General features: G+C 40.9%; 1 protein-coding gene across 5 annotated transcripts in view; it reads left to right on the top strand.

The window, feature by feature from the left end:
* KIF17 (kinesin family member 17) overlaps positions 1–12,875 on the top strand; it is a 449,007-nt gene that overhangs the window by 371,228 nt on the left and 64,904 nt on the right. For all 5 annotated transcript variants that reach the window (XM_085608962.1, XM_085608959.1, XM_085608958.1 and 2 more), the window contains 2 exons: positions 986–1,056; positions 8,605–8,722. In XM_085608962.1, the coding sequence (XP_085465088.1) occupies positions 986–1,056; positions 8,605–8,722 (189 nt within the window). The remainder of the gene's footprint in view (positions 1–985; positions 1,057–8,604; positions 8,723–12,875) is intronic.

Raw genomic sequence — 12,875 nt, 5'->3', positions numbered from 1 at the left:
AAGCAGATACGTGTGCTCAGAATACTTCTTAGGTGAGAACAGGTTCTGGTCCGATTGTCCGGAGGCTTGCCACCTTTACCACCAAAAGCATTTCAGACAGATGGGGAGTTGGCCCTCTTCCAGCACCAGGAACATTGCTTACCATCACATTAAAACTGAACAGCTGCCTTTTTCCCCATAATATGTACAAATGCCATGCCCTCCAACAATAGTTAGTTCAAAAGAATGGGGGGCAAGATGTCGGTGGGTGGGGAGGTTGCATCACCTCAGTCAGAATCTAGGGGTTATGCAGAGAGGGGATGGATTGCATGCTCACGGTGAAGCTAGAGGACCTCATATAAAGCAGCCTATTAACAAGAATAGCAATAGCACTGTGCCCCAATCAAACCTCGATCCAGATACATCTGCTGTCTTAAGCCCACTTAACCTAAAATGCCGTATTCATGCGCACTTTCCAATAATAAAATGCCTGTTATCACTGCTGCTATACTCCCTTCTCATGTATAAATATCTGCTTCCATCTTATCATGCTTATTTCTGTGGCCTTTCATTTTGATATGTCTGATCCCTCCTGCAGCTCTTTGGTCTCTCATACCATTCATCTGCGTATCACTTTCTCTTTGATTCACTATCTCTTCTCCCGCTCTTTCTGCTTCTCTGCCCCCTTTTTTCCCTGTTCCGTACTCTCTTTTCTTCATTTTTTCCTCTGCCCTTCTTAGTTGATGTTGCATATTTTATGCTCATTCTGTTGCAAGATGTTTCTCTTTCTATCCGTTCTCCTCTCCATCTCTCTCTTGTCCCACTCTCCCTGTCATTCGCTTGGTAAAAGTCACCTCTCGTAACAGGTATGAGGTCACTTAAGCATGCTGTTATGTTGTGGTGTGTTGGGTTTTATGTCTGTAAGGTAAGGTAACATTTGATACCTAATTCTAACTGATTCTGTTGGCGCCTGAGTAACATCTGTTTAATGTTCCTCGTGTTTTAGCTGGACAATCGCTTTCACAGACCAAGGTGGGCAGGAGGGTGTCCTCGGCAGAGAATGGAGAGAACATAGAGGTAAAATCTCTGGTTATTAAACCTGTTATTAGTGGGTATTAAGCTTCACTATGAGAGTATGGGGAGATGGACAGGATCATTAGTTTTTCCGGATACCACTTTTTCTTCCTTGACATTCTGATCGCTACCTTTGAGGGGAAATGGCACACTGTCAGATGAGTTAGAATACATTTCCCTGTGGTTGTATGACCTTTCATCTTGGTCCTGATGGAAACAAGGGAATACTTCACGAGTCTGATGTGGGTGCTCTAGCACTGATGCTCCAGGGTTCAGGTATTATTCTTTCACCATGGACAATGTGTTTCAATAACTATGTACCAGACAGAACGTGACAAATGTATTACTTGCTCTTTGATATGTCTGCTGTTTGTCGAAGTTAACCAGCAGCCATTGGTTCAAGAAAAGACTGCTCAGTGGGTCTAAGACTTAAGTTCTGAAAACGCACTAAAATGTATTAAAAAACTACCACCCAAAACTAAACTTGAAAGACCAATTACTCCTTCTGCCGGTCCCAGAGTGAGTTTTCACTTAAGGATGGGGAGCTGCTTGTACCGGTATATTAGTAGTATGCACCTTCGAGGTGACAAACTTTAGTGACCCATATTACACAAGTAGCTGGTTGCAGCCATACTTCTCAAGTAGATCTACATCTACTTTACTCCACATTTTCCTGCTGACAATGGGATCTCTAGAGTTGATGGATTTGTTGCTATCACACCTTGAAACCACAATATCTCCAGAGCTATATGTCATAAACAATAAGCTCAAAATTATCGTGCACCTTGGCCACCAGCTTCACCAGTTGGACCACTCCAAGCACCTGTGGTGAAGGGGAGAATATCATGTGTAGCTCACAGGCTGGAAAGAAGGTATGGGAGCATGGGCTCTCTCACAGTCAGGGGAGTTAATGTGGGCTCACCAATATTTACTGTCCTTTGATGGGCCCAAGCATGTCTGTGACTCTAAGGTAAAGCAGGTCTTATGGATCTTTATCACCATTAGCAGCCAACAGTCTCTTATGGCTCCACAGATTACTCCGCTCCTCAAAGTGTCCTCCCAGCAGATCTAGACAGCCAGACATTACAACTTGCTGTCAGTGTCTTGAAAGTCCACTCATTTGCAGTGCAGTATAACTCCAAATCTTCCCAGCAGGGAACAGCAGCAGGCAGTGACTGCTCCTCCACTAAGGCAGAGGAGCATCTCCCCACTGCTCTTCGAGCAGTGCAAAAAAATGAAAATAAAATGACAATAACAAGACGTTATTATCATTTTATTTTTCTGTGCGGGACTCAGAGCCGGGGTGGGGTGGGGCTGAGCTCACCAGAGCAGAGTGAGGAGTGGTTTGCACTCCCTAAGTGCACATGACAGGTTGTCTGTCCCTCTTGGGACAGCCAAACAGTCATGCGCACTTAGCATGTTCTCCACCTGGTTGTGTTGCACAGCCGGGTGAAAAACATGCCCAGGCAGTGCCTCAGCAGCCAAACAGGCCGCTCAGACCAATCACGACGCTGCTGAAGCAGTGTCGTGATTGGCTGGGAGAGTCCAGGAGCCTGGGAGCTTCCGGTGCTGCCAGGTTTTTATCCGAAAAACTGTTCAGATTGGATTGGACAGCTTTCACGTTAGTGAAAATAACAGTTCTTTTTACCATTTTTAACTCTGTCACTGAGCTTCACATGGAAGTTGCAGTGCAGAATTGAATAAATATCTACTTGCCCGTGGGACAGGCTACTTCTTAAATCTACTTGTCCTTTAACAAAATCCACTTGTCCCCTTGGTGCCATTTAGTGCGGTGACAAATTATGGACGCAATCTCATTATATAAGAGCTCTGATAATAGCATCTCTGATTATCACAGGGCTCATACTATAGTAAGGTCTGAATATGTTATGTAATGTTAATAAAATGTATACAGCGCACGAATACCCTCGGGTGTCTTGGCGCTTCCAGTGCTACATACTGTACTCTGTGCTAATACTGCTGAAAAAGCCAAGTCTTCAGTTGTTTTCTGAATTCAAGAAGGGAGGGAGCTTTTCTGAGAAATAAGGGAAGGGAATTCCATTCCTTAGTGGTGTTGAAGGTAAAACTCCTCCCTCCCCCAATTCACCTTTTTAATCCTGACCGGTGGCATCAGGTGTGCATTAGCCGAACGCAGAATTCTATTTGGAGAGTACCATCTGAAAAGGACCTCTAGAAATTTTGGTCCTTCTTTGTGTAATGCCTTATGGGCCATGCAGAGTGCCTTAAACTTTATCCGCTGGCCGACTGGCAGCCAGTGGAGTTCTCGCAATGCTGACCTGACAGACTGATATTTAGGTATGTCCAGAATCAGTTTTGCGGCAGCATTTTTTACTACCTGTAACTTCCTAAGAAAGGTGGATTGCACATTAATGTACAGTCCATTACAATAGTCAAGTTTAGACAAGACTAAGGAGGTTACAACTGACTTTCTGTAGGGTTTGGGAATAAAAGGCAGAATTTTCCTTATAGTCTTAATCATAAAGAACGAAGAGGACACAACCTTAGAGACTTGAGCTTTAAAACAAAGTTTTTCATCTATAATAACCCCGAGGTTTTTTGCTTTTGCATTATCTACCGGGGTCGGGAGGGGACCAAGATTATCTGGCCACCAAGCTGGGGACCAAGGTGGAAAGAGGTTTCCGAACATAATCACCACGGTTTTGCTTGAGTTCAGTTTCAAATAATGAGTACGCATCCAATGACTTAAGGAAAGCATACAGTCATGGAGTTTTAGTGAGTGATTAATGTTTTTATCCACTGTTGAGATCACCAGCTGGGTGTCATCGGCATAAGATGTAGGAATCAAATTAAACTTCTTATCAGTGGAGCTAGTTCCGCTACATAAATATTAAAGAGTGTAGGGCTCAACGATGAGCCCTGCGGAACACCACATGAAAGGATAAAAAGGTGCCGACTTAAATTTGCCCAAATGAACTGATTGGGTCCTCTCTGATGCAAATGATGTCAGCAGGGAGAGGGCTTTACCTTCTATCCCAATTTCTTGTAGACGATAAACCATAAGAGTATGGTCTACCATATCAAATGCGGCGGATAGGTCAAGCAGCACCAAGGCTGCTGACCCACCGCTGTCTAGTGAGGATCGGATTTCTTCTGTGGTTTTAATCAGAACTGACTCTGTACTATAGTTAGCTCTGAAGCCAAACTGACTGTGATCTAAAATCTTATTAGTTGTAATAAAAGTGGAGAGTTCCGCATTCATGGTTTTCTCAATTATCTTGGCCGGAAGTGGGATTCTCGCAATAGGCCGGCAGTTGGCTGTATCTGTTGCATCCAAATGACTTTTTTTTAGAAGAGGCAGGATACAGGCCTGCTTCCACACGGTGGGAAAAGAGCCTTGTTCTATCATCTGGTTAAATACCTTAGATAGGTATGGTCCAATAAAATGGCAAATATTTAGTAAGATCTTAAGGGGCAAGGATCTTCCGGAGAGCCTGACTTGGTCATGGAGATCAGTTTAGTGATTTCCAAAGGAGAAGTCAGTGAGAAGTTAAAAGGAGATACATTTTCGCTGAGTTCTTGATCGAATTTTTTACCATTTGATGTAGAGTGGGTGAACTGATTATAGATTTGGTCTACCTTTGTTCTGAAGGAGAGAGCTAAGGCGTCACAGAATTCTTGATTAAAATGAGCAGAATCCTCTTTTTTGATTGTGGTCAGATTTTTCACGGTTCGAAATAATTCTTTACTAGAACCACTAGCATTTTCTATCTTTGCTGTATAGTAGAGAGTTTTCTCCCCGATCAACTTTTTTTTTTTAAACCTGAAAGCATGGATTCATATCTATTTTTTTCTGGAAGTTCATAGTTTTTACGCCAAATCCTTTCGTGCCGTCTGCAAGCTTGTTTATCTATTCTCAAGGCTTCAGAATACCAAGGGGCAGATGGTGATTTCCTACTTTTATTAATCCAAGTACTAGGAGCTAGATTTCCAAAGTTGGTCTCAAGCCAGGTGGTATATTTTTTGGCTGAAATTTCTACATCCTTCTCTGCCTCCTGTTCACTTTTTGCTAGCTCGTTGACCAAAGTTGTATGGTCAATTTTATGCCATGCTCTCTGCCCATAATCTTTGAATTAGCTGTGTTAGGGCTATTGGTTTGTTAGAGCTTATATCTAAAGAGAATGGCTTGATGGTCCGACCAAATTAACCTGAGAGTGGTTATATTAGAGATGGCCAGGTTGTTAGTGAACAGTGAAATTTCCCTTATTTTGCCACCTTTCTGCAGATCATACTGGGATTGGAGGTAGTGGTAAGCCATAGTTCCAGGGTTGGAATGCCCTTTGGATTCTGTGCAAGCCTACTAACTTGCATGTTTTAGGGGTTTTTACCAGCTTGTCTCTAATCTAGTCCCATACCGAGAAAGGTTGGAAATGTTCTCCTTGACAAGGGCAGAAGTAAAACTTCTTCCAGGGTTGGGAAAAAAGTGGTTGGAGGGAAAGTGATCTTGTAAACGCTCAACAGATTTACACATGAGCAAATCTACAAATTCATATTTGCTCGTGCTAAAATGAAGCTCACAAATATTTTCTAGAAGTATGATTTCCTGGCCTACTTCCATAAATTCTTGTGAGTTTATGAAAGCCTTAAATCTGCACTCATGCAAGGGCATTTACCATGGTTGCGCCTTTGTATCTTTCTTTAAGAATTGGGCATCTCTTTAGGTCTGGTGCTAACCAAGATCTTTTGTTTTTATTGAAAGTGTATTTCTTTCTCTATCAGCTGGCACATGACCGCATTCCACTCTTTCACATGCAGCATATCTGAACACAAAGTTTTTTTCAGTGCCAGGAACTACTGCTGCAATGTGTACTTTTTGTGGCCCAATTGCCAATGTTTCATATAATGGCGAGGGCCCAGCAGCTCCTACAACAATTGTGTTTTACAAAAACCATGTCAAAACAAGACACTAATTGACAAAACCAAAAGGCTGACCACCAATGTTAGGCCTATTGGCTTTACCAATGCCTGTTTATTTTCATGTTTCCCATAATCTTGTTGAAACTGGTTACATTGATTTTCCATTTGGAATATTTTTGGGGCAATACTAGCATGTATCAACACATTTTACTAACTGATGTTTCAAATAAATGGTAACTAAAACTTGACAGTAATTCAGTAAATATATAGATATTTGTTGATTCTGCTAAACAAATGTCCATATTACTTATGGTTATATTATTCTATGTTTAACATGTATGTGGGTGATTGCATAAATAAATACATTGTTTATCATATCATAACTATTAATCTAAAATTGCTTCACTACTGAATTACCAAAAAAACAAATATTAATAAAAACAAAAACATGGACTTTAAATACAGCAACAATTGAGGGTCTGAGTTTGTTAAATGCAACTTGTATCTACATGTGTTGCCTTTCTTATACATGTATACCTTCTGTGGACTTGTGTGTCTTTATATGTATTGCTTTGCTTCTAATTCAGCATGTCCAGTGCACTACCCTTTATCTCACCAATATATCCCCTATCTCCAGTCTGGTTCATCTCAAACCTCATTCTACTACTCTCTTCAATGCACTACCCTATTTCTCACTCTATACCTCTTTCAATATATCCTCTACCTCCACTCTCTCACTCATCACAAAACCCATTCTACTACTACGATCTCCAAAATAACCCTTTCTAGACTTTTCCCTCCGCTACCCCTCCCTGGATCTTCTCTTACCTCTTTTACTATTCAGATCTCCACAAGCCTTTCTAAACACTTCCCACTGACTCTTCCCCCTCCAACTCCCCTTTACTCACCCCAAACCTCCTCCTACTGCTATGAGCTCAAAATAAATAAAAAAAATCCCAACATTTTCCTTTTCTATCCCTTCACTATCCTTTTCAATCCAAATAACATACTAATATGTCCACCACTCAAATTAATTTCATTGTTCCCTATACTTAGTCCCCACTGATCCTGTTTGGGTTCCGGAGTAGAGTGCTGCCTGCCAAAAAGTGCTTGGGCACCTCATCAGAGGTAGCATGCCCTATATAAATGCAAACCCTTCCCTTTTCTATCCCTCCACTATCCCTTTTCAATCCAAATAACAGATTAACATTTCTGCCGCTCAAATTAATTTTCATATTTCCCTATACTAATTCACCACTAATCCCTTTTGGGTTCCGGAGTTGATTGTTACCCGCCAAAAAAGCTCATCAACACCTCATCAGGGATAGCAAGCGCTATATAAAATGCAAACCCTTCCCTCTTCTATCCCTCCACTGTCATCTTCAATCCAAATAACAGACTAACATGTCCACCTCTCAAATTAATTTCATGTTTTCCTATACTAATTCACCACTAATCCTGTCTGGGTTCCGGAGTAGAGTTGTCAAGGGTAGTAAACTCTATATAAATGCAATTACAACACAATTGCTAAGTAATTTAGCAAAACACTTTTTTTCCTAGTTGCATTTGTTTGTGAACATTTTATTTTGAAAGCAAAGATCAATCAATCTTGCTTTCAAGCTTCAGCAAATATTTGCACCTAATCAGATAGCATTCTGGGAGCATTATTCGTAACCTTATAATGTTAAACCTTGCAAACATGTGTACACATATTCATACTGGAACCACTGTCTGTAGTGCAGTCCGAGCTTACAACATTTCCTTAGAGCGCTCTTCCTCCACAATTGCCTCCATGCCTGACATTCTTCCCTTAAATGTTTCCATCTTATCCTTAATTGTTGTGACAGCTTGCTCCTCCTGCCTTGTAAGTACGCTATTGAGACCACCTCTGTCTTCTGATAGCTGCAAACCAAATGCCCATGAAATCCAGGGAGGCCCCATTTATATAGATTCATTCCTCAAATGCCAGGAAAAAGCGCAGTATCTTTTATATTTAGCTAAAGGTTTACTTATAGTACTCTGTTTTACTCACATTGTAATACTAGACTTGTATATGAACCATGAATTGCCATCCATTACATTTGATAAAGACCCCTCAAAAACCCAAGAAGGCAGTCAAAAAGTGCCTATACAAATATCAGTTTGTTGTTGCATTTAGTGGATAATCACAACTTATGTTTCCAGCTAAGTGTTCTATAGCATGAACTAGTGTTATAAGCTATGGATTACAATGTGTTCATTAGTGCCTTTATTCTACCCCTGGAAATAACTACCTGTGTGTGTTTGATTTTGTTAGACTACACCATGTACATCTTCGCTTGTTTCTGTAAATTAACTTTTCTTTTTCCAATGAAGGGGGTCCTGGACTATTCGTCCAAAATCATTAACTCACTTTTTATGGCCCTCTAGACAAAAATATTTCGCTCTTAGCCATGACCCATGATGAGGTCATTGATGCCTTTAACCATACCCCGTGTTCAGGTCAATGGTATGTGCCCTGTTCCTAGGTATGGAATTTGATCAGGTAATTTTGTGTACCATAAAGTCCCAGGGCAGCACCAGATGTCCTGTAGTTGTCATGTTTGCTAATTACTTTTGCTTTAAAAAGCCAGGGTTGGAAGAGACCTGCATACTGACAGTATTCTGTGATCCTAGGAAGAGGACCGATACAAGCAGATGCTAAGTCGCAGTGACAGTGAGAACATTGCCAGCAATTACTTCAAACCCAAACGAGCGAGCCAGATTCTCAGTGCCGACCATATGAGGAAATCTGGTAAGATTGTTCAGTGGGTTAATTCAGCTGCTGCAGTGATCTTGTTGCAAGTGGCAGGTCACAGATACAAATCTTGGCACTTTGACTTAGCCTTAAATCTTTCCATGGTTGACAAAATAATAGTATTACATTTGGCAGAAATAATATCTGTTGATTCAAGTACTACAAAAATGTGGTAATAAGCATGTAAAAAGAATAAGTGTTATAAGAATTTCCAGCATATTATAGGAAAGGTTACAGAGTGCTTACAGGAAGTAGGAAGTAGAGGTAAAAAAGGTGACAACATTTGGTATACATTTTTAAAAATGATAGACTTGTCAAGCGGCATCCACACATTATCAGAATGGCTTGTAAAACCTTACTTTTGGAAAGATGAGTACATATTTTAGATGATATGTTAATGATAACAGATGTTTGTGACACATTGCTGGTGGTATTTCCTTTTGTGCTAGAGGACACTTGCTGCTACATTATTCCATGTTATGTTACTCCATGGCCTTGAGTGCATTGTATCATCTTTACTGAGAGCTTTTTATGACGCTTACACCACTATTACTGCCTAAGACACGAACCTGTAAGATTGATTGGTGTAACTTCAAGACGTGTTTACTGTCTGAACCAGTATGTTTTCTATGACCACGTCAGTAGCTGTTCTATCTGAGACCTCTAGAACCTGTCAACGAGAAAGACAGCAGTGCTGTTGTTTCATGTAAGACTCTTTGAAAGCCCATCCATGAGCTCCAGTAGTCAGAAATCGAACCCTCTTTCTCTTAAAGTCTGTTGGAAACTATGCAGAGCATCTTAAAACCAACGGGGAGCAAAGGCACAAGAAGCTGCTGAGATGCAGGAAAGGCACGATAGCGGAGGCAGATGGCATCTGATAGAAAGCTTCTTCGATCTCCATCCCCACTAGTCCCCAGTCGCCCTCGCAGGCCTTACCCCTTCTCAATATGGTCATCCATTGAGGAGAGGAGGGAGGTCAGTTGTCGCTCCAAGTTAACTACTAAGTTGATTACCTCAGTTTGGGTCATCAATTTAGTTACTGAAGGACAGTGACAACTTAACAAAGTAGTGGGAATCTGCATAGCTGTCACTACTAAGAAGCAAATAACATCAAAATGAGATACCAATGAGTAGTGATTTGATAAAACAAAGTCGTTAAAGCAAGAGGAGCCCATCCTCTTCAGCCCTCAGGCACATCAAGGTAGTATTCTGAAGCTCCACAGGCCAATGAAAAGCCCACAGACTTGCGAGACAGTTTAGGCTGTAAAAGAGAATAAAGAATGGAAAACCCTTTAAACATGGGTGCTCAGAAGGGAGAGATAATTTTAGCTACTGGGTCATTTAAAATGTTTTGATTTCCTACCTGTAGTAGGAAGGACCTCTGCATGTTTGTTCAATAATTTGGCAGGCAACGTGCACTTGTACTCAGCCACACAAGTTAATGTGTCTACTACAGCAAAATGGGACTAACATCTAGGTCACGGGTCTTACCCCAGGCGTTTTTGCGCTATGTAAAAAATCAAAAGGTTATCACATTACTTTGGAATGTGGTGAAAATGTATTGTTTGGAGCAGGGTTAATCTGCAGCCTGGCAATGTCCTACTATCTCGGTTAACTTGCTCTAGTCTAAGCCACCTAAAGCACACATTTGGCATGCTAATAGCTTTAACAGTGCTACCCGCTGGCTACAAGTATGGCAAATAAATTATCCTACTATATTCAGAGAATGGCTGCGGTTATTTGTGCCCTTAACTATTTAGTAGAGGTTTAGTATAGTAAGAGCTCATAGAGAAATGACTGGTCCACAGATAACAAAGTAAATAGGTGTTTGAGTTAATTTGTTGTTGAGTACACTAACCAGAATGCTTTGTATAATTACATGAAAACAACTGTGCATAGCAGTGAGTCAGATATTATAAACAGACTTTTGTGAGTTTATAAAATATAAATTAGTTTGAGTTTGTAATCTAGTCTATGTCCATTAGTGGGATCCACACAGCTCTGTGTGCTGTCATCAATAAGTTTTTCTTTAGAATGTGTGTAGTGAGGTAGAGGTGAAATGGTTTAGAGCAATACCTTCTAGTGTGGTGTGATGCGAAAGCCGAATCTGAAAAGGGCACAGATGCGTTATGGGAAGGAATGACCCATTGGGATTGGGAACAGAAGGTGCTACTCAGAATTAGCAGGATATAGTTTGAGCGAGGTATAGAGATGCCACACCAAGAGCTCGTTGGGAAGAAACGTTTGCAGCGGTCTATTCTGGGCTGACAGTTGGTCAGTTGAATGTCTGAAGTTTGAGATGATCGGTTCATGGTAGGGAGAAATTACTATTGTGTCATAAAGTTAGGGAGATCTATAAATTGAGCGAAACAAAGAAAATAACTCTGAAATTTTCTCATTTGTATAGTTTAGAATATTAAAAAAGTGATGAAAGGGGCTGTTTTAATAGTTCAGACTGCCCAGAATTATAACAGTGTTCAAGGTTTTTACTGTCTGAAATGTGAAAGGGAAATGGATTTTGCAGCTTTTAATAAAATGGAAATGTCCAACAGTAGCAGTTGTGATACCTCAGTTCAAAATATGCTTGAGCATGTCAAAGTGCAAAACCAAGTTTTCTGGTCACAGATACAGAGAATATGCTGTCAAGAGTGAAATAGATGTGATTGTCATGGGTGGACCGAGGATTAGGGCAGACCAAAGACCTATGAATTAGCCGTGTTCATCGCAAAGTAGTTCATAGCCGTCAGATGGCAGTGAGGCCATCAGTGTAATTTGCTGGTGGTGATGCTGAGTTGCGGTTTGCAGGGAAAAGATGATTTGAGTGTCATCAAGCGAACAGATGGTTGTAGACGCTGAAAGAGAAGATGACTGTCAGAGACTATAATGATATAGGGAGTATGGGAGATGGAATTTCATTCTTCTGTGGAGACGGCCTCTTTAATCAAAGGCTGCATGCCAGGGATATCAGTATACCTACCGACAGACGTGCATCACCTCTACCTGTTTGATTGCAAGTCATTGCAATGCTGATGGCAGCAAGTCACTGCAACAGGTGTATAATCGCATATCCTTGATTTGTTGTGAGAAAGGATTACAGGAGGCATATTGCGTGTTCAGCATCTGCACAGAAGGAAGCACAGTGGATCTGTGATGTGCCCTCTTTGGGGACGAGAAGAAGATCGTTGTTTACACTTCTCTCACATGTACATTAATAGAACTTACACACGGCCATTGTAAATTTCAGAACAAGGTTACTAGAAGAAAGGAGGGGTAGCCAAGCAAAGTTGCATTTAAGGAGAAACTCTGTGGCAAAGTGATGGTGGGGTCTATCACTTCTCTTCCAATAAAAAAACAAGTTTGCCCAATTTCTTTTCAGACCAAATTCAGGGACAGAGTGATCACATGGTTCGGAGTGTAGAAAGACGAGAAACTCTTGTCAGTACAGTAGAGCTTGTGAGGAGAAACTGTTGTGGGTGTATTCAGTTCTTCCCAGGTGTCTGTATGAAATAGGACAACTGAGCCTACGCACCTGAGAACTATCAGGACATAAAGAATAGGACTGGTACCACAAGATGTTTCACACAAGCAGTCAATAATTCAACTACAGAACAGTAGGCAGCTTGGAGTGATCTATCCAACCAGATCATAACAACAGCCAACTGTTTGAAAGACACTTCTTTGCAGAACACATTTCACCTGAGATGAGAAAGACTTTGAACCCAAGGAAGGAACTGTGATTAAAGAGAGAAAGTAGACACCAATCCTCTATGACCGAAAAGCTACTACATGCAATATAATTGATGAAGGCTGTAGCATTTCCTGGGTGCAAAGCAACTATTAACATCTACAGATTGCTTATTAGCAAGCACAATGTGAGAACTGTACAGTATTCCAGCTTTCAAATAAGAAATGATCTTCTGTTGTGCCTAATCACCAAAGATCACTCAACTCGTTTTAACAAATATTTTATCCTACTCATAGTCGCATTGGAGAGTGACACTAAGATGAGGAAAGAACTCAGAAAATGTGTTAAAGTAATTTAATTGGGCATGTGCACATTACGAAATATTGTCAACAATATCTCACATCAGTTTAAGAATAGAGACAAAGTACAACAAAGATCCATTACAATTGAGCCTGCGGATAGGGG

This window comes from Triturus cristatus, chromosome 1_2 (assembly GCF_964204655.1).
Source record: "Triturus cristatus chromosome 1_2, aTriCri1.1, whole genome shotgun sequence".
NCBI lineage: Eukaryota > Metazoa > Chordata > Amphibia > Caudata > Salamandridae > Triturus > Triturus cristatus.
The sequence above is the reverse complement of the archived record's forward strand: the minus strand, read 5'-3'. Positions and strand labels throughout refer to the sequence as shown.